Raw genomic sequence first — 26631 nt, 5'->3', positions numbered from 1 at the left:
GGGAGTGCGGATATTGGAATGCGTGGTTGTACCCGTCTGACTTCATACTGGGAATGCTTTGTTACAATGCTTTGAAGAAAATAAGAAATGCATACTTGGCTATGCATTTTTTCAGATTGATCCGTGGTATTACGATCAACATAGGTGTAACGGAGAGTATTTTTCTTTATGTTCCTGATGACTACCTTAGACATAGGCAGCTTAAGCTGTTTTATCTTCCTGCTTGCAGAACCAACCTGCCGACGGTAATGCCAGTAAGAAGAGCAATGTCTTTACTCAACCGTATCTCTTCGGATATATCTTTCATATTAGTGAAACAAAGTTCAGAGAGGATAGCATCTCTTTTCTATATTTGCTGGGTATTTTTATTTTACCATCTTTGTATTTTTAAATTTTAGTACTAATTTTTTCGTGTCATGTATGCCTTGAAATATTATTGTTATGTGCATAAACGTATATAAAATAAATTAATTGAAACCACACAGAGATCGCATTTCGTCAGCATTCAGCCTACTTTCATACTTGTTTTTTCAATTTCACGCTAGTGAATTTTACAAACACAAAAACATATAAGATGTAATAAAATAGACTGAAATTAATTTACATACACAAAAATGAGGATTTTGCTCAGATACATTTCTCTTTTGTGGCCTTAGGGAGTGTTCAATGTCCTGGATGAATATATTGAGTTCTCCATAATGAAAAACAATTTTCAGGAGAGGTGTAAAAGTTTGGATTTTGTCTAAGAAAAGAGACCATTGCAGTAGACTGCTGCGAAACACTGCATAGATGTATATAATATTGAGCGTATCGTCCAGATGTTTATTAAAATTTATGTTTATGCAATAATTTTTAGTTTTAATGTGCATGCTTCCACTTTCAATTATGTTGTATCCCAACTCAACACAGGGCTAGTGGCTTCATAGAGTTAGGGATACGTTATAATCTTTTTTTAATTTGTATATTTATATGAATAAATAAATAAATTAAAATGAAATAAGAAACTCAGTGTAATTATACAAGGTGTGTGAGGTGTACCTAAGCAATGGCTTTTCGTCCATTATCAAGCGGCGTAAGTTTTGTGCTCGCTTCCACATACGCCGCGTTCGTGATACGCCATCGATTAAATGAATGGAGAACTGTAACATGGCTTAGAGCTTCAGTTTCAGTACTAAACTAACCGAGGCTTGGTCCAAGACCGACGGCATTAACTGAAAAAAACGTGCAATGTGTCAGTGATTCTGTACTCGATAATCCGCAACTTTCGATCAGCAAAAGTTCTACGGTTTTGAGCATCGCCAGGGCTGGTATTCCAATCGAAATTATAGCGCGGTATATCGCGTTTTTACGTACTAAATACGCATTATAGCGCGCTGTAAACGCGTTCGGAATACCAGCCCAGGTCGACTTTGCAAACGATTCTAAAGAAGAAATTTAAGTTCCACCCCTAAAACATTCAAATCGTGCAGATGTTACAAGACGTAATGATAATGAATCAAGAAAATCGTATGCCAAACAGGTATTGGAGAGATTTTCGATTGTATTTCGAATGGGGAACATATTCTTTACTGTTGCTGCTGGGGTCCAGACCATCCAAGAAAAATGCACAAGATGCCACTGCACTTTCACTGTTTGGTACATCATTACAGCGAGATGCATTGTTAGGCCATACTTTTTAAAAACAAGTTAGGCGCAGCCGTAACCTTCGATTCTGAAAGATACTGCGAAATGATTGTCACGTTTTTGAGACAACACGTTGAAGGTGGTTCTTTCTTCAATCGAAACGCATGGTTTTAACAAGATGGTGCCAATGCCCACACAGTCCGGCCTTCCATGAATGCAGCTAGGGAATCAGTTCCAGGAAAGATCTCTAGATTTACCAACATCGGCTGGCCAGAAAAATCTCTCCATCTCAGTCCATGTGCCTTTTTTTTGTAGGAATATCTTTAAAAAATTGTTTGCAAAAATCAGCCAGCGAGTATCGAAGACAATATCTGATCTGAAATAAACTGAATTTCCAGTGCTCTATGTCGGCGTGTTTTTGTAAATATGTGGAATAGTTTGGAGGAGTGTGTACAAAACAATGATCGACATTCAGAAACTGTGATCTTTAAAATGAAATTAAAAGCATACTACCTTTCAAAACGTTAAGATACATATATACTTCGCTCATTGAATCCATTATATCTTACGGAGTGCGTGTCCGGGGTCTCACCTTCCAGTCTCATCTGGGTAAAATTTATGATATTCAGGTGAGACTGTTGAGGGGGATTGTACCGGATAGCAAAATCCGTGAGGCGAAACATATGGGCGAAAGTGTATATTTTAAATTCTGTAATGTCCTGCCGGTAAAACAACTTTGTGGCTACAAATTGATTGTAGATCAATTTGTTGATCCGGAATATAAAAAAAGGGTTTCTCACACTCACTACACTAGATTAAAAACTAAGGGCTCCCTGTCTGTTCCCCGAATTACAAATTACTTCGGAGAGCGAACATTAAATTGCGTTGTTCCAAGATTGTTCAATGATCTCCCACAAACCATCATTAACATGAAAAATCTTCAAATGAAAAAAAAAGAACTGAAGAAATATCTTCTATATACTTTATAGTGCCTGTTTATAAATAAATCTGTAAAATACAAATAAAATAAATGTAATATAAACCTGTCATAAAAAAAATAAAAAAATGTTTCCCACCGAAAAGTCTTTAGACTTAGTGGGTAACAAATTCTTTTATGTATTTTTTAATTATAAAATAAACGCTGCTCTGCAGCACTAAAACTGAAAAAAAAGAAATCCACTTTTGTCTTCTATTCATAGTAATAAGTAGTTTTAATTTATATGTTTACGTTTTTTTTAAATAAATTTTCAAAATCGGAAATCTGTCGCTGGACACCTTGTACCACAATGTAATTTTTAAAAAAAATAATATTTAAATATATCTATAATCGTTCCTTTTGACACTTGTATTACGCCAGTCTTGGTGAATTATAAAATATTACCGATAAATGTCATGTACATATGTGCCATTATGCACTCCATCTGCGGTTATAATTAACGTTTTAGCTATGGCAATTTGGCATAGTGCTAAATCGCCATAGTTACTACGTTCCAAACAAACCATCACGCCTTTATCAGTAAGGGTAAAGAGAGAGTATAGAATGCCGTATCATTCTGTCTTTCGGTACAGATCTAGCTCTCTCTACATTCATATATCTTCCCATACACGCCCGCCGGTTATTCCGGCTTTTGATACGTCCGTCCTCGAGGATTAGTTGGATTTCGTCATCCCATGTCCTTCTCGTTTTCTGCATCGTAGCCGTTCTTTCACTATCCATTCGCTAAACATGTCCAAACCAGCGCAGAACTCCTTGGATGATTTAGTCGATAGTGTTTTCAGCCTTAAATAATGTACGGATCTCGACATTTGTGCACCCATCGTATATAATATACAAAGATTTAAGAATAGTCCAGAAACCGCATACGCACATCAAACAGAAGGCGACTCAACTACTCATAAATAAGTAGGTTTACGTTTTGACCCATTAGTTTCATTGTAGACGTCGCTCAGTACGCAACTCCTGATTTGAATTCAACTATGCCGTGTTGTGTCCTTTTAAAGTTTAGAAATACTGCTAGGATCTTAAAGAAACATGATAGGATCACATTTCATCTGTAATTTGCAAATGAATGTGTATATAACAAATGCATTACTTAAAAACTGAATTATTTTTCCATCTGTCAGATTGTCGTGGAAAATGGAAATTTCGTTAGTGTTGCCAGGGTAGTAATTTTTTTACCCTACTTTGCTCATCTAATGAAAGAATTAATGAAAATTAGACCTTAGATTAACAACGCCGTGGGGGAAATTTGAACGACATTATTTTTAAAACAACAAATATTATTTAACATGGTATAAAAATATCCGTTCGACGTCAAATAAAATTTGTTTTATATTTTAAGTTCAAAGTTCATTGATTCAATTACTCTTTTTAAATTACCCTTTACTTATTTACTATGTTGTGTCGATCAATGTTTCCGCGTGCACAATAAAATTTTAGAGAAATTAACAGATTACTTTTTTTTTTGCCTTACATTTGTGTTATGATTTTTTTTCCCATCAAGCAACATTACCCGGCGACTTCACGAATGCACGCGGCAAAAGTAAGGCATAGTGGGGGAATTATTGGTTGACATTGACAGGTCATAAGCCCTGTAGATGCTAAGACTTCTATATTACCTTATCTTAAATGTTCTCCATCTCTGTTGTAATATTTTAATATGAACAGCTCCCCAGGGAGTTAAATCCAGTCCTTGTCTACAAAAATTTGGACAAACTTAAAATATTGTTGATAAATTACCTGGTCCATCAAGAAGTATATAAATTGAAAAAATAACATTTTCAGGCGTTGCCTAGTATGTAGGTAAAATAATTCAATTAGATGAATCTCACCTGCATAAATAAAGGTTTCAGCTCTTTAACTTCACAAACATCAACAGATGAAAGAATTGAAGGAAGATAGATCTTCAAATATGGGCAAAATGGTGAATGTTCACAGTGTGTAAAGTGGCCACTTAAACCAGGCATTGACAGGTCATAAGCCCTGTAGATGCCTAGACTTCTATATTACCTTATCTTAAATGTTCTTCATCTCTGTTGTAATATGTTAAATATTCATTTGTCACACCGTTTACTCTGTCCCCAGTACTCATCCTCTTTTCAATATCTTTCTCAGTCGTTCCATTCTTAGTAAACATACTTCCCAGATACACGAATTCCTCTACCTGTTTCCGTATAATCCCCCCATTCGTATCAATCTCACATTTAGTCATACTTTCATTTCTTTCACAAACCACCACAATTAGATTTATCGGCATACATCAGCAAATCGCTCCCATTGCATGAATCGTAGACTTTTGTTACCAAAAATTGCTGGTCTTCTTTGTTGTTAGCAAGAAGCACGGTATCATCAGCTTGCAAAATACAGTGGACATTTAAATCACCCATTTTTTCTCAAATGTCATACTTAATTAAAAAAACAGTTTGTTCTATTTATGACACCCTTAAATGAATTAAGGATAGATTTTGATCAGAGTGAAATATCATAAATTTAATATGACACTTATATTTTCATCTTAAAATAACAGTTTCCCTCCATATTTCCTACTCCGCGCAGTTATTTTTTTAGATTCTCCGCCATATCCTCAGCAATTAAAATAATTGTGAAAATAATCTCAAGCCGCACAATTGAATATGAAGTATACCTACCTGGGTATTTCCCCGCCGCTGCCGCCATCTTGTGTGCAATTTGCCCGCCAACCTGGCCGTGAGATTGCCGCCGGCGGGAAGCCCCACTTCCGGGATAAATAGCGCGCGCTTTTCCCGCTCTCCGGAAACGGCCGCCATGACAGTTTCGCTCTCGGATCTTTTGAAACCTGCCACAATTATTTCAATAATTGGTTTAATATTCCTCAATAATATTTAGGTGATTGCAACACTGGGTTCTAGAATAAATAATTCGGTTTTTATTCTCAGCTGCGCGAGGTAGTGTCGAAACTCTACCTAAATAATATTATGCGTCAAATAAACTCAATTCAAAATTCTCATTTTGCTCTCGATATCAATATCTGACCAGGGCCTCGATTATGATGGGAAGATAAAGGCGTCATACCTTCATCTTGACGGTATCGTCAAAGATAAATTCTCTCTAGCGATAACAAAGATATACTACCGACCCCCCACCTTCAAGTTTTGGGTAGGTACATCGATATGAAACAATGGAAAGCGTATGTCTTGGGACTCATTTCTACGCTCTAAAATGACATAGCTTCAGTCTGACATCGTAGTTGTCATCATACATCATCATACAAGATAAAATTCTCCCTACCGACTGTAAAGATATATTACCGATCCCCCCACCATCAAGTTTTGATGCAAGTACATCGGTTTATTCCGACGGGTCTAGAACCCTTCGATACGTTTATCTACGCATTAAAAGTGCCAAAATTTTGTTCCACCGAGGAATATTTCCTTTGATTTTTTTCGTTTTGAGTTTGGCACTTTTTTTATTAAAAGCCAATTAAAAATATGATAGAGAAATAAGTTAATTTTGAATTCAAATTGTATTTCGACATAACTGTCAGTTTAACAAAACGATCGCCTAGATGCAAAAAATACATGTCGCTAGGTTCTGCCCCATTAACATATAAGAGTATCTAGGCGTTAGAAAGTTACCACTGTAAAAAATAAATTAGGTTATTAAATTTTTTCCATCTGTTTTATTATCTTTCTGAGAGAACGTATCAAGAGTCGGCCTTGTAATCACTCAGTACTACATCAGTAGATAAATGCTGATGATCGTTAAGCATATCGTTTTGGCAATGGTTAAAAGTCAAATAAAAAACATATTCAAGCGAGCTTTTTTTGCTTGAATTGGGATTTATTGTAGTTTTTAGCTTTGAAGTGGGCACTTTCTATAACATAAGCCTATTTAAAATACAAACGAGATCTTTTTTTCATGTTTATGAAGTGAGGGACGCGGACTAATTTTTGCGGTCATTCATTGGTTTGTTTCGATCATATGATGTCGATATGGCAAGTAGGTAGAACAAACCGAGGTATGATATAGATAGTACAGAAGTTGAGTATACCGTCTCAATATATACAGATGAAGATAGCGTTCATAACTGAGGCCCAGGATGACAAAAAGTATTTATCAGAAAAGTTTTTCTTTACCACACTTTATATTTTTGTATTGGTATTCAAAAAACGAGACTGATCAGTCATACAACTAAGATTCAGAACATTTGAAAGGAAATAATTATGGAAGTCTGGACATTTTTAAGGCTTGTGACCTGTCATTGGCTGATTTAAGTGGTCACTCTACACATTGTAACTTTCACCAATTTCGCATTTTCTCAATGTTTACAAATCTTTATCATTTAGTCAAATGAATCTCTCCCACATAAGAAGAAAAAGAGTTGAGGAAACACGATTTATTCACTAATTTCAGTTTATTGAATTGAATCCATTTGTGATAGGACAAAACATAAGGTGAACCTCAAATCAATAATTTTATGAAGGCAATACCTATTGCAAAGCGGCCACAACCTGACCTAATTTAAATTCTTTTTTTTCTGCAGAAAGCGCTTAACCATCGACCTGTGATGCCTTGCTCGCTGGGGGTCTCATAGGAAACCAGCGGCAGGAGTAAGGCGGGGCAGCCGGAGCAGGCCACGAGGACAGTAGCAGGTCAGAGACCAGTAGAGGCCAGCGGCCAGAGGCCAGGCACCATGGCGCAGGAGGGCAGCGCCGCGCCCAGGCTGGAGCTCAAGTGTGACTCCGAAGATATAGAGATGACGGGAGCCATGACAAAACCAGGGTAAGCAGAACTATCCAAACTCCGTCATAATAATCCCTGAATGACACCAAAAATTTCCAATGAGATTGTTGACGAAGGAAATAAATAATCAAATAAATAAAATATTTTTTTAATCACTGTTTTTTTTTTACTATCGCTTTATCTACTAAATATGTTTATAGTATAAACATTTTTTAAGTTTACTCAACACACAATTATAATAAAATAATAATTAAAACTGTTGAAATACCTTTAAATCGATATGTTTTTATTTTTTGCAGTTAAATGCCCAGACCAATCAAGACAAATGAAATCGTCAATTGTTTAAACATTTTAAGAACATTTTTGTATGTTTTATTTTAGTACCCAAAAGAATCTTCGCGGGCGCATTTAAAAAAAACTATATGATTAGCACCAAATTCAAATTTCATAATATATACAACAACAAAAAATATGGGACCTATGTAAACCCTTGCGGAGTTCCATTAGTGACATTAAAAATGGTGTTAGAATAATTGAGATCACCAAATAACCAAAACTCACTATCCACTTTAAACTAGGATAGTTTTAAGATAATATTTGACATGAATATGTTTCTAGGTCAGTGCAACTGGATCAGCCAGACCCCGACAGAGGATCATGGGCCAGTAAGATGGACTTCATCTTGTCTGTGGTTGGTTTAGCCATAGGCTTAGGAAACGTTTGGAGATTCCCGTACCTCTGTTATAAAAACGGTGGAGGGGCTTTCCTCATTCCATACTTCCTTACGCTCTTCCTCGCTGGCATCCCCATGTTCTTCATGGAACTGGCCATGGGACAAATGCTTACCATCGGAGGGTTAGGAGTTTTCAAGATCGCGCCCATCTTTAAGGGTATGTAAAAAATATTTTTTCCAAATCTTTCTTCCTTCAAACAGATCTCAAAAGTACATTTTGAGTTATCTTTTATCAGAAAATATCCTACTTACCTAAAGATCGATTGACAATGCGCCGGTTCGCGGGTTTTTAATGTCGCAAATTGCGTTATTAACAATATTTTAAACTTCAATACTAAATAATAACAAACACTCACCTTATACTGGGGTTCTCTCTACCTTATTGTAAGAATTCTTCTCTATGGGATGCTGGGTCGAACAAGGCATTTGAACTTAAATTGTCACGCGTGACAACACAATAGGTTTGTTTAACTTTGTGGGGAGTACAATTGTAAAAACCCTCGAAGTCATCAGTTTGTGTCATTTAAAATAAGTTTGGGGTTTATGGGAATTTGAAATACTTAAATTTAACCTCAAGGAAGAAATGAACAAAATATTCAAAGTTACTAACAGTTGAAGTTTATTGCACACACGAAAATGTAGTGGTTTCATAAATAAAAACAAGATGGTATGTAGTAGATCGAAATGCAGATTGAGGCAGAGAACGTTGAGTGACGTGTTGCGTGTTCTTATATAGGTGCATTGGATACTGCAAGCATAGACAATAACTCATTTTCGTCAATCCAAGGATCCAAATTTAACAATTGGAATCATTCAAATAACTTATTAGCGATGGCGTGTTGAAAATAATCACATAAACGTGCGGTCAGTACTAGATTGCCGTGCAAAAGGGTATTGGCACCCATGGCGAGGTTTCAATATTTAAGCCGGAGTTCAGTAGGTAATTTTAAATTTTATTGTAGCAACCTTCATGGTAAATGTGACGCAACCAACGATGATTATACTACTACTTCTCGTACAACTAATATCACGTTATTTGATTAGAAAAAATGATAAAATGTCTTATGAATACTTTAGGATACAATCATTAGACTTTTGACACACTAGATTTAAATTTTGATCTATCTGATCATGCAAAACCTTACTTAATCATTCTACTATTAAGTCTATAGTAACACTGGTTCGGTGTATCTGTTTAACCATGCTTCCATCATGTTTTTATGCTAAATTTTTCAAAGCAAATATAAAAACCGTCGATGGATATATTCCTTAAATAACTTGATTTATTTTTTACAGGCATTGGATACGCGGCGGCTGTTATGTCATGTTGGATGAACGTATATTATATCGTCATTCTCGCCTGGGCCATCTTCTATTTCTTCATGTCTCTTCGGGCAGGTAAGTTTTAAAACCTGGAATTGAAATTGAGGTATTTTTTTATTTCTCTGTCTGTCATCAATTTGATATCTGTGCTAAGTAATCAGTATTCTGGATGTTTTAATTGATCGTTGTTTACGTAAAAAAAACGTATGATTCGCTTTCTGTCCCGTATTTAAGACGGTTGTAGGTCCAGTGACAGTGGGCATTGGTTTCCGGGTGAATACCAAAAATTGGGTCCCCCCGAATCAAGAAATTCGATTTCAACAGTGTTTACTACAATTTCGTTTTTTTTCTACTAGTACTGTATTTCATGTCTATTTATGAATTCCGATAGTAAATATTTTACACAATTCATACTGTTTGCATCTGGAATACGTATGATCAAAAATATTACAAAAGAGTCCAAGAGAGACAAGGAGAGAATAAAATGTGTTATGTCTTATTCTTCTTCCTTGGCTTTTCCAAGTTCATCTAGGGTCAGCCTTTCTGGTACGCAGTTTCCAAGTCTTTCTTTTTTGTGTCTTTCTTCTTCTTAATATAGTCAACCTCGAGGTCTCGCTAATTGCATTTTGTCTGTTCACGTGTCCGTACAGATTCTATTTTTTTTTAGTTTTTGGAACAAGCGCTTGCCACCACCACGAATATATTATTTATTTATATTTTAATTTAATTTTGCTTATGTTTTGATTAGATGTTCCATGGAGGAGTTGCGACAACTACTGGAACACCGCTACCTGCGTCAATCCTTACGACCGCAAGAACCTCCTTTGTTTTGACGCCATGACCCCCAATAGAACTATAACCAGAGTCTGCACCATCAATGCCAGGAACGTGTCAACAGCGCTCCTCAGTGATCCTGTCAAAGAGTTTTGGGAGTAAGTGAAAAACTAATACCAAAAATTGAATCAGATCAAGTTTATCACAATTGTATTTTTGCAAAAAAAAACAAAACGAAATAATTTATTTATCTAGCCAATCACAAGTCCTGTGCCTAGACTTCCATATCTCTTCCCTAAAATGTTCTCCATCTCTGTTGTAGTATTTTAATTACTGCATGACTCGTTTTTCGCATTTATTTCCTGGTAGTATTGTTTAATGCTGGACACAGATATTTTTCTAAATTTTTCCATGTCTCCCTGTCTTGGGCACCCTATTTTTTCTCCCCCACCTTCCTTTTATTTTCGTAGAGTCTCTGTAGAGCATAGTATTCCGGAGGTCCAGTTATCAACGTCTTGTCTCGCTATATGACCCGCCTACTAATTTTTTTGTATTTCGACTCTTTCGGCAATATCGGTAACGTTTCTTACTTTCAACGTTACCTGGTAAACTAAAACATGTTATTTTTGATACATTTTATTGAGCTGAAACAATTTTTTTGTCATGTGAAGCGTGTCCAATTAGTTTTGTTTGAGATACCTAGTTGTCACAAGTTCCTGGTTTTCAGACGCCGTGCCCTGATGATCTCCGATGGTATCGACCAAGTTGGGGCTCTCCGCTGGGAGTTGGCTGGAACTCTGCTACTTGTGTGGATCATCTGCTACTTCTGTATCTGGAAGGGAGTTCGCTGGACTGGGAAGGTGGTGTACTTCACGGCTCTCTTCCCATACTTTTTGCTGACTATCTTGCTTATCAGAGGTAATAATTTAATCTATTGCAATAGTATTAATTTTATCCTAAGCTACTGTTACAGACTTCATCACAGGTTCAAATCATAAATTGATTCGCATTTCAACACCTATTCTCCTCTACGGATGCAGATTGTGGCACTTTACTAGGGCCCAAAACACCAAATTATTGAGTTTTGATAAAAGGTGTCTGTCTCAGGAAGAATATTGGATATGCGGTAGTATGACTTTGTAGGGAACGTGGAATGCAGCGACCTCCGGTGACAATCGTCATCAACATTAAAAAAAAAAAAAAAAACGAAATCCGTTCAGTTTTAGGGTGCAAACCTCAATTTTGACGATTTTACTTATGCATAATCAGTCGCATGCACAATGTTTTTATCTAGGGTAGGCAGTAGAAAAAAAAACGCTTTGTATAATATAAGTAATAAATCTTACCAAACAGTTTCCTTCACTCGTCACTTTAGTTTTTTGTCCATAAAGGATAACCGTAAAAACGCTTTGTTTCTTAAAACGGTTAAAGACATAATATGTGTTTAACAGACGTGACGGACATATTATGTCCGTCATATTATGTTCGTCACTATCACAGGTTTTACAGAACTCCATTTCATTTTTTCATTTACAAAATAAACGTGGACCATATTCTCGATTGTACGAAAAAATCGATTTGAGGCGTTTGAGGTTATTTATTTGACATTTGATCTTTGACCGTTTTTTATTAGAAAAAAACGGTACATGTCAGTAACATATTCGTTTTTTATTTCTAAAATAATGCACCAAAGTTCATCAAAAGCACTGCCTACAAAGTTACCCATAAACGCGTAATTACAACTGAAAATTAAAATCCACACATACACGTTTTGTTCACGTAAACAACAGTTGCAATATGAACAAAATAAGCGTTTGTAGTTTGTGCCTTAGCCAACCCTGGCCGATGGCGGCGCGCCGATTAGTACCACACAGTACCTATCTGAATTAAATCTGGCGTATTTTTCAAACTTTCCAAATAGTTACTGGCATATTTTATATTATTTTTTGTTATTGTTTTTATGAATTTCTAGTAGGGTAGGCACCGTTCATGTGCCTATATGGAACCCACGCCACTGTGCATATCAGTCGAACGTGCAGATGCCTTTTTCGCACAGTATTCAGGAAAGCATCTTAGATATAGTAACAGAAAAACTAATATGTATTCAAATATCTATTCATTAAACCGTTCTTTCTTCGCGTATCCTCTTAAGCTTAGGTTTTAGCCTGATTTTCCGTTTCATAAGTTCTCTTTCTCCAGGTATCACCTTGCCTGGAGCCATGGAAGGCATCAAGTTCTACGTGATGCCGAACCTGTCCAAGTTGGGAGAATCCGAAGTATGGATCGATGCAGTGACACAGATCTTCTTCTCGTATGGTCTCGGCTTGGGAACTCTTGTAGCACTGGGAAGTTACAATAAATTTAGTAACAATGTTTACAAGTAAGTTATATGTGATTTTAATTTGCACCCGCAGATAATTGATTTGAGTAGAAGTATTTTAATTTCCCGAGTGTGGCTAGTATTTTTCCTCAGCGAAAACCAAATGCCGCCTTATATAACACCTGCATGACACCTATTCTCTTCTACGTGCGCCAGTCGTGATACCTCACTAGGGCGAGCTCTTTAACATCCTCAGCTTCAACCTGTGGTCTCCCGAGGATGAGGCTCCTTTTGTGATGTAAATCATCACATTCACATAAAATCTGTATAGGTGTTTCCTCATCTGCACTGCAGAACCTCCATCTAGAAGTTTCAGAAAGGTTCATTCTAGCAAGGTGTTTTTTAAATCTGCAGTGCCTTGGGCGGGCTCTAGTGATAACCCTCACTTGATGAGGCTGAGCTTTATTAGGTCAAAAGCAAACGTCATTTTGCGAGTACACTTTTATTAGTTCCTTCGCATGGTGTTGACCAGGTATTTTTTGCCAGAACATAATACTTTGCTGCCTGGTCTATGACCTAAGCACATTACGACGAGCATATTTAGGCAACCCACTGTAGGGCTCAGGGCCTATTGGGGCTTTCTCAGCTCCCAGCCTTGCCAGTTCATCAGCTGCCTCGTTACCGTCGATGGTCGAGTGTCCAGGTACCCAAATTAATGTCACATTGTTAAACTCACCTACACAATTAAGCGCCCGTATAGTTGGCTTCTAACCAAGGATAATACAAGAGTTTCATTTCATCACATTTGGACATACTCAAAACAAAGCTGATTAAAAGAATCAAACTTTTTAAAAGTTAGCTCGGTTATTTTAAATAAAAAAAACAGGATTGCTTACCGAAAGGACGGGATTGTGTAAAATAAAAAATACTCAGACATGCTATTTTTTTAAGTAAGTGCTCAAAATGATCTCCATTATTCGCTTTTACTATCACCGGAATGACTCCTCACGATCTCATATCCGTATTATTATGTTCCAGAGACGCCCTGATCGTGTGCACGGTGAACTCCAGCACCAGCATGTTCGCCGGGTTTGTCATCTTCTCCGTTGTTGGGTTCATGGCCCACGAGCAACAGAGGCCGGTAGCGGAAGTCGCTGCGTCAGGTTTGATAAAAAATATTCATAAAAATAGACACTAAATGTTAAGAAATTTTGTAAATAACAACTCACCGACTGTTCTATATCTACCGGTTTCCAGACGTATCCGTCTCTTCAACAGGGCACCAATGAAAACAGCATGCAAAACTGACGCCTTCACCATATTTGTTGCACAAAAATAGGAAGTAAAGTCTGTTTATTATTACAAGAATTTCCAAATAAACAAACCAGCCGCGTGATATCCGACGGAAAATAGACTATTTCACTTAATTCCATCTTAATCTAAACGGCACGGTAAAATTAGAGTGGATTGACATTTATAATTTTATTTACTTAATTATTATTATTTTCATGACGTTTGAAAAAACGGACACGACGTATGTGAACACCTTATACATAAAAATACTTTGATAGTTTTTCAACAAATGAAATTGGCACCAAACTGGCACCTGAAGCGAAAGACTCATCACCTTACCTTCATCTAACAAAAATGATCAAGATACGGTGCGATTGGTGTACCAACGCAGTGCCCTATGCACCAATAGGTGTAGAAAGGGGATAAAAAACTTCCACTGAACTTTTTCAGGAGTACTAATATCAATAGAATCCTTCTTTTGGTTTATTTCTTCTTAATACTTTTATTTCTCCAGGTCCCGGTTTGGCTTTCCTAGCGTATCCATCAGCGGTCCTTCAGCTCCCCGGTTCTGCCCTCTGGTCATGTCTGTTCTTCTTCATGTTACTTCTCATCGGGTTGGACTCCCAGTTCTGCACCATGGAAGGATTCGTGACCGCAATAGTCGACGAGTGGCCGGGACTGCTGAGGAAGAGAAAAGAGATCTTTATTGCGATTACCTGCATGATTTCTTATATCGTTGGCTTGTCGTGTATATCACAGGTAAGTTGCTTCATTTTAAGCTCAACTGTAGAATCATCTCCCCTCCTCTATCAATTTTTTGTTTCACCATCTGTGTTTAAACCAAACCTAAATAAGCCACCGTACACCGTTTCTTACCAAAGCTCAAAACACCAAACTTCTGAGTTTTGAGAGTTAGTGCTTGAGAAGAATACTAGGCATAAGGTGGTTCGATTTTATAACTAACATTGGAGTCCAAGAACGGACGCAGCAGCCTCCTATAACGAGCGTCTTGAGGATGCGGTGGCGGAACTGGCTTGGACATGTGCTGCGCATGCCTCAGGAGAACCTAAACCCGAGTTGCCTCTTCTTTAAACCTGCGCCTGCAGGCGTTCGTTTAATGGCCTTCCAGGACGGCGTGAGCCTTCACGCCGTCCTGGAAGGCCGTCGATGACGATCTTTCGACTTTATTCGGCGGGACTAGGGGCGCAGGATTGACGTGGGAAGAGACGAAAATGCTGGATGGCAATAGGGTCTCCTGGAGGCAAATGGTGATGTCCACATGCTCCACTTAGGAGCGGATGTGGAAAAGATGAAAATGAAAATGATGATGAAGTTTCTTTAGTTTCTTCTTCTTCTCAATAAATACTAGTTTTGATTTTAATAAATATTTGATTTTCTCTCGAATACGTTTTGAAACTTAAATGATATAAAATAACAATACTATTTTATCGTTTCCTTGGAAGAAATTGACATTTGTCAATAACCTCACCAATGGAAATATATATATTATGTGCAGGAAGTTAATTAAATACATTGTTGTAAAGGCAGAGTTACCATTTTCTTATCATGTGATTTTACTGACAATTTCGTTAACCACACGGTTGGCTCTTTTGACAATATTTGTATTTTTTTACTGACGTAAATTTGTTTTCTTCCAGGGCGGAATGTACGTCTTCCAAATCCTTGACTCCTACGCCGTGTCTGGTTTCTGCCTCCTGTTCTTGATCTTCTTCGAGTGCGTGTCCATCTCCTGGGCCTATGGTGTCGGACGTTTCTACGACGGGATTAAAGACATGATTGGATACTACCCCATGGGATGGTGGAAGTTCTGCTGGGTCATCGCGACACCGTGTATCTGTTTTGTAAGTATCTTTATTAATAGTAATGAAATAAATAGACAAGATAAACTTATATGGGAAAGAAACAAAACCAAGACAAGAATCTGCTTTGAAAATCGGAAATGAAAACTTTGAAGACAATCACAGGGAGAATGCTTCGAGATCGAATCCGCAATAAAGAAACAAGGTGGACTTGTGTCACCAAGTAATGTTGTGCGATGGAGCAAGAGGAAGATTCTGGAGAGATCAACAGAAAAGACAACTCCAGAATCTCTTGCATTGCAGCAGCAAAAATTCCACCAAGTTATCGTCTTCTTGATACACCGCTTAAAAGGTGGACAGTTGGATCTCAACTTCCCAAGAATTTTAGCTTTCTGCGAAAATATATCAACGGATCTAAATGAACAGTAAGAAGATTATGAACTTATAAGCCAAGTCCGCGTCTCATAGTTCAATTCAAGCCAATAAACTGACATATTGTTGATGCCTAAGTCAAGTAATATGTACTAATTTGCTTCATTTAGTGGTAATTGTTACAAGAGATTTTTGGGTCATCGATTGTCAACTCAAAAGTATCAAAACATTGACATTGACTATCTAAGCTTTAATATACTATTATTTTTAATATGAAGAAAGATAAAATATGGTAGATCTCATTAGATATTTTAATCAAATCTTGGGATTTGATTTGAAGAGACTCTCCATATAAAAAGATTTTAAAAATGAGCACATGGATGTGATCTATCTTCTCTGTGTCTGGGCGAAATCAAACCAGAATCCTGGATGAGTGTTTTTGATTTGATGGTTGCTTTCAGTTTAAAATTTTGAATAAGGAAATCGAGTGGAGGTAAGTTCACCTCATAGTGTAGTGATTGGCGTTGGCTTACCTGGCTTGGGTTTCCTGGAAAAAAATAGTGGTTCATTTCAACATTTCATGTTCCTGTCCAGGCACCTGAAGTATAAGGCTGATAACCTTACTTTCACGTAACAGATGACCGATTCACGCTGCATTCAGTGTACTAATTCAATGCCCTATTATACACCATCTGGTGCAGACAGATGTATGATTTAAACCCTCTATTCATCTTGATTTAACACATACTTTCTTGTATTTCAGGGTGTCTTCATCTTCAACTTGGTGCAGTGGACTCCAGTAAAGTACCTAAACTACAGCTATCCCTGGTGGTCCCACGTCTTTGGATGGTTCTCAGCTTTGTCCTCTATGCTCTGTATTCCTGGTTATATGATCTACCTGTGGTACATCACTCCTGGGACACGAGAGGAGGTAAATAACTCAAACTGTTAATTTTAAAAGTACCGATGGAGGTCAATCCACATGAACATATTGTGATAATGTGAAGCTGGCAGAAAAGGATCATTACAGTGTACACAAGAAAGGTTGATGGGTGGACTATCAAATTAAATCTGAAAACGATACAAATCTCAGATAGGTATAACTAAAAAGATTAAGGAAGAGTAGCCAATATTCTTCAATTTCTAATGTTCTTTTCTAAATTCTAATGTTTCCTATGTGTATTTGGGTTTTGTGTCGTTGTTTGATTTGTTTGTATTACTACGTTCTGCTTCCTTTCCGAGGCGGGATCTGGAGCATTCGGCCGCGGTCTCAATTCGGAACTAACACTCTATTCCTTCACTGTCATACTGGGAAATTAGAAAAAGGTGATTGTGCTGACCATGTGTATTTGATTGATCACAAATTGATAATACTGCAGTGAGGGGTATAATGAAAGCTTTTAAAGTTTCTTTGTTTTGTTATTTTCGTGGTTTGATTGTAAAGAAATATTAAATTTTCGGTTACTTAGTTTTTGAAAAACTGATAGTGATATGCGAAACTGAAGAAAGACACAAGTCTTCATGAACAGTTTCGGGAAAGGGGTAGATGCTTTCATTGTCCTTCCATCCTTTGGGAGTCTCGCACGAGGACAAGTCCAACGAGGATGATTATGTAGTGCAATATAAAGGAGTCTGACAGTGCCAATTCTTTGAACATGACCGGACCAGCCCCCCCTTCGCTGTCTACTGGAGACGTATCTGACTATGTCCTCAACCTCGCATATATCTCTTATTCTGGTTTTCCTCATACGATCTCTTGTTCTACCTGCTATAATCCTCAGTGTGTTTATCTCGGAAGTCAATACTTGCTTTGCACAAACTGAGTTAACTAAACACGATCATTAAAAAAGGTAATTTTATTTTGCAGAAAATAAGGAAGATTGTTCGCATTGAAGAAGACATTCCAACACTTCGATTGAAGATGCAAGCGGAGGCTCTTAAGAAGAAAAACGCTGTTTAAACGATGGGGCACTAAAGTCTACACAAATAGTCCAAGATCTTCTGTAAGTCTTTTTCAATTATTAGAGAATACTAGTAATAAAAGTATAAATTCCGTGACTTTAGTCCAAGCTATTGTGGTAACAAACGATGTTCATCTTCCTGAAATCCTGTAGCTCAATCACAAATAACTATCGACGTGCTTAAAAACATGCTAAGCATTTGAGCGATCACAAGGAACAATAATGAACACGCTTAAGTTATAGCAGTTTTAAGTCAATGCGTGTGTAATCTCCAAATCAACACTCGTGTCGGTTTGTTTTTTGTTTTCCTCGTAAATAAATACAGTTCATTGGTGAAAAATCGGCGTTTACTGTAAAAAATAGTACAATATATTTCATTTGCAAAATAGTAAGGAGTAACTTTAACTTTATTTTTAATGCGACGACACTTTTCTTCGTGTAATGGCCACACTGATGATTAAAAGTCAAATGATGTATATGTATAAACTTATACAAAAAAGTTAAAATTACATTACAATTACTATGGCGACTGCTTTTCTTGATATTTGGCTTGCCAACCGCTGGCTAAATGCAATAAACAGCATGATAAATAATAAATAAATAAAAATAGCAATTTTGGAATATTTTCCATGTTTACACCGGTGCAATTCAAATACGATATGTGATTAGCAGGATTATACGTCGCGAAACGTAAATATTTTGACATTTAATATAAGGTGCTCACGGATGTTCAGTTGTGATCGCGAATATGATAAACAACCATGGTGAGAAATTGTTATCATATCGCTTATTAGCATGTCGATTGTTATTTGTGATTGAGCTACTGATAGGGATTAATTCTAGTTCTTGTATGTAAAGGAGAAAGCGCGGCCTCAAAGCGTATTCTCATATTTTCTCCCTGGATTATGGCACAAAGAAATGATTTTATATACAACGTAGATATTTACATAACTTTGTCTATTTTGTTTGATTTTTTTGAGAAATCGTTCCTAATTTACAACAGAGATGAAGAACATTTAAGATAAGGTAATATAGAAGTCTAGGCATCTACAGGGCTTATGACCTGTCAATGGCTGGTTTAAGTGGCCACTTTACACACTATGTAACATTCACCATTCTGCCCATATTTGAACAACTATATTCCTTCAATTCTTTCATCTGTTGATGTTTGTGAAGTTAAAGAGCTGAAACCTTTATTTACGCGGGTGAGATTCATATAATTGAATTATTTCACCTACATACTAGGCAACGCCTGAAAATGTTATTTTTTCCATTTCTATACTTCTTCATGGACCAGGTGGATTTATCGACAATATTTTGAGTTTGTCCAAATTTTTGTAGACAAGGACTGGATTCAACTCTCTGGGGAGCTGTTTATATTAACATCACATATGGGCAGAATGGTGAATGTTACAGTGTGTAAAGTGGCAACATAAACCAGCCATTAACAGGTCATAAGCCCTGTAGATGCCTAGACTTCTATATTACCTTCTCTTAAATGTTCTTCATCTCTGTTGTAATATGTTAATATGAACAGCTCCCCAGGGAGTTGAATCCAGTCCTTGTGTACAAAAATTTGGACAAACTCAAAATATTGTTGTTCCAAAAACTCAAAAAAGCTCGCAGTTTTATCTGCCGTCTTCGACGTACAGTATAAATAATAACAACAAGTTCTAATATTCCTATTTAAAAAAATAATCAAAGAGGTTCAGTTTTGGGGTATGGAAAACTGGACAGCAAAACGTCGATTTTGTCTATTTTGACGATTCTAGGCAAATTAGTCCGACGAGTTGTCTTTTTCGCACAGTGTCGGAGAGGCATTTGCGAGAGATTGGCAGAAAAACAATGTTAAAAAATCTGATATTAATAGGTTACGTTTAGGAGGTCCCAAGAATATGAAGAAAATATAATATAATATTGTAAGACTTTTTAATTCATGTAGTATTTATTTCAGATTGAACAAGATGTCAACAATACTAGTGCGCAACAGGAATTGTGTAAGGAACTTTAAACATTAAACAGATATTAATTATCTTCTCTCCAAGGCGTTTTTTTATTATTAATAAGTTTATTTAGAGAAATCTCGATTAGATTATAATTTAGGTTGACACTATTAATTTATTAAGTTGTCACAATCGACTAGGAATAATTTTTAAACCATTTTTTAGATTCACGTAAAATGTTTTACCAACTACACATTTGACATGTTGCTTTCAAGTTTTTTTATGTAGGATCCATAAACTATTTTATATTTTATTTTAATGATATGTTTATGTAGAATTACGTACACTGTCATAAAAACAAATAATTTATTATTCAGTATTTATTTATATGATTTATTATAATGAAGCAGTCATATCAAAATCTGTCTGAACATTTTGATGAGATACCCCAGAGTTTTGAAAAATGTGTGTTTTACCTCTTTCTGATAAAGTGCTATGTTTTTTGCATTCATAGTTCTTTCATAAACTGACATATGCAAAAAGCAAGATCAGAAGCCAATTGTTTTGTCAATTCTTGCAGTAAAGGTGACAAGAGATGTGGTGTATATGACGGTTTAAATAAGCAATGTTTGGCACGTGATCCACTCTTGACCATCACATAATCATCACATGATCATCATAAGTTTCACATAAAATAAAGAGGTAAAACAAAATTTCCTTTCAGCTTGAATTCAATAGATTAACTTTTTTTAATATGACATTTCTGAAACTCAGCAATCAATAACATAATTCAATATAACTAATAAAAAAACTGAAAACATTACCACATAATTATAAAATATTCCAATTTCTTTTAACCTATGAAATTTTGGAAAACCTTGGTTATGTGTGTTTATTAAATTAATTAATATTAGATTTAACAATTATTTTTTACGTTTCATGTTATTATTTACTATATAAGATATTAATGTTAAGAACTGAATTACGATATTGCATAAATAGTTTGATCTAATAACCGAATTAAAATTACACAAGGTATCAAAGAAACAATTTTTCTCTAGACTGAAATGGATCTAAACTGAATTCAAACATAGCAAAGATATCATATGTAATGTGTATAGTTTTGGAAAATAATAAATAAATTGTATTTTTGAAATATACAGTGCTCCCTAAATATGAAAATTAAAATATAATTATTCAAATTTATCACTTTCGAATAAATATGTTTTTAATTTTGTTATCACTTTTGATTTCTTTTATTCAAACTTTTCTTCTGTTTATGTTACTAATTGATATATTCTCTTACAGCTGTTACATTAACAGGTTTTATGTTTATAAAAAAAAAAAAAAGTAATGTTGAAATATTATTGCAACGACAGTATTTTGTCAATGGTTTTGTGTTGACTTTTTTATTTGGAAACAGCTCTTTTTATAGTAACAAAACATACATTTTATAGCTACAAATTAAATTGGAAATCCCAGGGTTGATTGATGGAAATTTCTGTTGATCATTTACCGATTTCATCGTTTTAGGCATTTTAGGAACATCGTAAAAATATAGCATTTTATTATAATGTTCCCATTCAGAATAAAATGAAAATATATTTATATATTCTGGCCATAGGGGAGCACTGTATGAACTGAAATTAAAATCTGGGGTAAATTGTTCATCATATTAGGTAATTAAAATGTAATTTTCCGGGGAACAAAAACTATGTAATAAATATTAATTAAAAAGATCACTAAAATTAGAAAAATCATAATTATACAATCCATTTATATAAAGCTCGCACAAGGTAAAGTAACATGGTTTTAGTCGGATTCGTGTTCATTTTATACGAAAAAACATTTCCATTAATGTAAAATGCAGAAGCATGAATCATGCATTTTCTGTACGTTAACAACAAATGAACAAAAACATCTAAAATACTGATAACCTCGCACGGATGTCAAATTGCCGACAGTAAAGGAAATAGAAGATGACCTCAATTTCCCACTCGGAAGTAAAGAAAACAATATGGACAACTACTACATAAGCAGTAGCACCCTTAGGTACCATCAGTAGTTTAGTGGAGTTCAGTTCAGTTCATCAGTTCAGATTGATCTATTACCGATTCTTTTTTCTTTTGTTTTTTTTTCTGTCATCTCCAACTAGTGTAGGAGGTCCATCTCACAACCGAATCAAGTCAACATATTGTTCTTTGTTTTATTTTACCTTGTGACAGCTAACATCAAACCACCATAAAATATAAGTAAAACGTAATATCAACTAGCTAATTATGCAATATTCATTAGTTTTAAGGCTCACGTTAAACTTTGGTTAATGGTTTTAATTAGTTTCAAAAATTGATTTTTAAAATCGACGAAATTCTTAGCTGTATATTAGATAACTGATTCGTTATAATTAAGATTGGAATTATGTGATTATTTTTAATTAAACGTTAATATTTATATGTGTTAATTCAAGTTAAAATCAAACACATCTCTCTGGTTTCAATCATCTAAGATGATTGGTTTGCAGAAAAGCTCTGCATTTTCTGCTACTTCCATCTGTCCTGTGCGGCCCTCTTCAGGTCTTCGTATGACCTGCAACTGGTACCTTTGCGTAAATCGTCAAGGGATTCTCAGTGAGGGCGCCATCTGTAGTTTGCTCCTCAGACATCCCCCCTGTTACCTGATGTAGAAGATACATCATGTGTCCAATTCATCTAGCACATCTTTCAAAGATGGTTTTAAGTTAATCAAAGAAATGTTTATTTAATTTCTAAAAGAGTGAAAATTCTTCTCTTAAGCAAAAGTATATACTGCAATAACAATCTGTGATTGATTTTAACTTCAATATGCATGTTTTAATAATTTTTAGTTCATAAATTGTATAATACTTATTTCGTTTTATTAGTGTTAAATTGTGTGTATAATTATTTTTTCTATAACCATTTAATTTTTTTAAATTACTGCGTGCAGTTAAAAATTGTTTTCATCGCCATAAGTTGCCACTTATGTCACATGAATTGATTTTTAAAGGGCATAAAAAGTTTTTAAATCATGCTGAATCATGCAGGTTGTGTTTGAAATGTAATGATCGATATTGTGTCGAAAGGCTCAAAGAAGCAAGATACAACTTTACTTGCAAAATTGTTTGTGAAACTTCGGATGTGAATTTAGCGTAGAGTTAATGAAGTGTTGTTAATAAAGTCTTCCATTTTATTTAGAATTTCTTATTAAAATACTACATCATTATACTAAATGTGTAGAATGTTTTCTAGAATTATATTAACTATATCAAGGCGCTAAATGTAAACTGTGCTTCCAAATATTTATTATAAACTATTAAAAATTAGTCATAGATTATTGTCAATGTATGTGAATTTAATATTCCCAAAAATATATACAAAATTAGTTCCAAGTTGCGTTCTCAATTATTTTAATAATTTTAAATATTATTTAGCCAGTAATCAAACCCACATAACCATAGTTTTTCCATTTTTTTATAGATGGCGCTAATGCCTTCATAAAAAATGATTAAATTGTTATTTGCCTGGATTTGTGATTATGTGGGAATATTTTCAATGTTTAACAATTGTATTTATGCAACTTTTTATGACTCATGAATCATGTTTTTATTTTTAAACCACCTTGATCAGAATCACACATAAATAATAATATATAATCAGAATATACATATTTTAACAATTGAATCTTATATTATGGGAATAGTTAGAGATTTTCGTCATTTTAAATGACGTTTTATAAATGTTATCGATGTTTTAAATATCTTAATGTCTATTCAATGGTACAGTGCCAAAAAATACTGTAACAAATACTTGTTTGTAATACTATAAAGTAACATATGGAACGGTGTTAGAAAATACTTAATTTATAAAACGTACTCCAAATATTAATTATTCTCTTCAAAGTATATATAATTTAATACTGAGCTATCATTATTTCTTGTCATAAAAATTAAATTGTAGCACCCATTTATTCCAGAATATAGTTTTATTATTGAGAAAAATGCAAAGATCTTATTTAAAATACAATAAGCATAATATTGTTATAAAAAAAGTATTAGTAACACTATATCAAATTATTTTTGTAAAATTCCGCCACCTGTCTCGTGTTATAATGGTCAGCGCATTTCCCTACCGTGCAAGAGGTCTCGGGTTTGAATCCCGAGATGGTTGACATAAAATATTAAAAATTGTGTTTTTACACTAGAATATTTCATAGTCCCTAATCATCTTGCCTTCATGTAACAAAAATGATTAAGATACGCTGCAATTGATGTAACGTTGCAGTGCCTTACGCACCATTACGTATGGAAAGGAAATGATGGTGATGATGAAATTTCGAAAGTCAGGCTAATGGATCTCAAATTAAATTTCCAAAAAAGACATTATTTTTTGCATTCAAACAGTTTAAATTCATTATGAATATGCTTTTATTTTTATATTATCTTAATTTAATTCATTTATAGTGTTTATTTTTTAACAGAGGAGCATTCAATACAAATTATTTTAGGGTAGAATTTATTTTTATGATATGTATGTAAATATATAAAATATAATACTAGTTATATCATCATTTGCTATTTAAAGTCAATTTGAAGTTGAAATAAAGACATTTTATAATTAATCAATGTATTTTTCTAAGGATATTTATACATTCATAATAGTCCATAAAATCATCTTATACTGGTTATGTGTTACTGAAATAATTTCAAATTGCCAGAGAGTTTGACAGCAATTAACCATAGAGAATATATACATTGTCACACCATCTTTCATTGACATTTTGGAAGTTCTCAGATATTGTCTAAAAACATTTAAAACTAAGCAAGATTTTTGTTTGAAGTATGTCAAAACGATTGATTTAATTAATTAGATAAAATCACAACAGTTAACCATTTTTGACTTATTTTTGCTTTCCTAAAAAAATATTGTTTATAAAATTTTACATTATTAAATATTTCATTTCTATAAACATATTTATTTATTACAAGAAAGGCTCTTTTATACTTTTAATGAACTTACTGGAGTGTAAAAACCGAATCATTTAAGTAAATTATTATAAAAATTATAAAATTAGAAGTTATCGTAAATTGTATCAGCTTTCGTAGCATATCATTGTTGTCATTAGGTGTTATTAAAATGATTGACTAAATATTTCTTAATGTGATATTTATTTTATTATGCTCTATTTTATTCAGAATTGTATTCTTGTCTGTTTGGTCGAACGATTGCGAGTCTATTTGGTTAAAATTTAAGACCTCTAACCTAACAGATTACAGATTTTAATGACCTAACCAAACCATCATTTTTTTTTTGATTAAGATGTTTCAGACATTAAAAGTATGGCTTTTTAAGACTTCTGTTTAAAATAACTATAGCATGTCCAAACATCCCATGTTTATTCCGTAGTTGAAGCGTATCGTGTGTCCATGCGTCTCAGCTGGCTTTTAAATCATGAGCGTCCCAATTGAAATCCCTTAGGCATAAACTGTCAGCATAGAACGTTGAAGACTAGAGAACCTGATGCCTTGGAAAGTAGGCAAGCTTTGTTACGGATCTCTGAGGCATCCACATTGCACAACTTCCGTAGATGTAGCCGGAAAAGATAGCACACCACATAATTCTCTTTGAATACATACTTCGCTTCAAATGTTTTCCAATGCTCACTCGCTGATTATTTCAACTTATGGCTTGTCCCTCTTGAAGAAATTGTTAGATTTGGTCATCCATGTAAAGACTGAGAAAACTCAGTTGTTGATTTTACCATAAGATGTATTTTAGATTCCGGCTTGAAGGACCAAATGTTAAGATTTTCAATAGCCAAGAGCTGGAAAATTCTTCCAAATAAAAATATTTTTCATTTGCACAGAAATGATGGTTAGGTTCAAAAAGTATTTTAAAATATTATATATTCTATTTTAGCAATCAATTCTCTTATGTCTTCCATTAAATAATTAACATAAGAACTAGGTGTAGTTACTATTATTTGTAAAATACATTTTGAGGTGCGTTCATATTATCTCAAAGGTGTTTAATTTAGTAAAAAATCAGATAAACAATATATGTATCATTATGAATTATTATTTTATTCGTGGATTGATGTAAATTATTATCCTGTTTGAAGTCAATAGATCATTAAATAAAGACGTATTAAACCCAAAATTGATGTAATGTTTTAAAACTGTAGTGTCTATGTATTTTTTTAGTTAATTAAATATACTATGTTAATCAGAAGCCGGTGTTTTTTTTTCATGAACTATTGTTGATTGATTTGTATTTCAAGGGAAATGGAAAACTTGAGAAGAGAGAATGGAAGTCTAGGTATTCAGTGAGCTTATAACTTGTGACCTGTCATTGGCTGGAGTTCTGTTGTCCTGTCAAAAATTGACAAGAAATCTGGACGCGCGGATAAATGATGGAAGCCTCCCAAATTCCCAGAAGAAATTTAAGCTTTCTAATTGGTCATTTCTGTACTGGAATCGACCGACACTCGAGCATCAACCGTTTAGCTAAGTCTCAAACCATAGATACGAGACAAATTTTGCTTCCGCTATTTGACACTAGATGGTGGGTGCAATAACATAATAACTATAACATACGACACAAACTGGTAAATATACATTAACATACCCAGTGCTCTATGCACCACTGGGCACGAAAAGGGGAATGGTGATGATCAAATAAAATGGCTTTTTATTGTTGAAAAAACAACATGTAACTTTATTAGGCATAGTAA

General features: G+C 34.7%; 1 protein-coding gene across 1 annotated transcript in view; it reads left to right on the top strand.

The window, feature by feature from the left end:
• The window catches only part of Gat (sodium- and chloride-dependent GABA transporter), a 44985-nt gene extending 18856 nt beyond the window's left edge, over positions 1-26129 (top strand). The window contains exons 2-13 of the mRNA XM_088232951.1: positions 7146-7384; positions 7964-8235; positions 9375-9476; positions 10150-10333; positions 10903-11093; positions 12375-12555; positions 13534-13658; positions 14303-14547; positions 15447-15650; positions 16744-16911; positions 17848-17983; positions 19896-26129. Of these exons, the coding sequence (XP_088089077.1) occupies positions 7296-7384; positions 7964-8235; positions 9375-9476; positions 10150-10333; positions 10903-11093; positions 12375-12555; positions 13534-13658; positions 14303-14547; positions 15447-15650; positions 16744-16911; positions 17848-17940 (1854 nt within the window). The 5' untranslated portion in view covers positions 7146-7295 and the 3' untranslated portion in view covers positions 17941-17983; positions 19896-26129. The remainder of the gene's footprint in view (positions 1-7145; positions 7385-7963; positions 8236-9374; positions 9477-10149; positions 10334-10902; positions 11094-12374; positions 12556-13533; positions 13659-14302; positions 14548-15446; positions 15651-16743; positions 16912-17847; positions 17984-19895) is intronic.
• Positions 26130-26631: the final 502 nt, after the last annotated feature.

This window comes from Micrasema longulum, unplaced genomic scaffold (genome assembly GCF_059751315.1).
Source record: "Micrasema longulum isolate JH-2025_06_02 unplaced genomic scaffold, ASM5975131v1 h1tg001042l, whole genome shotgun sequence".
NCBI classification, from domain to species: Eukaryota; Metazoa; Arthropoda; class Insecta; order Trichoptera; family Brachycentridae; genus Micrasema; species Micrasema longulum.
The sequence above is the reverse complement of the archived record's forward strand: the minus strand, read 5'-3'. Positions and strand labels throughout refer to the sequence as shown.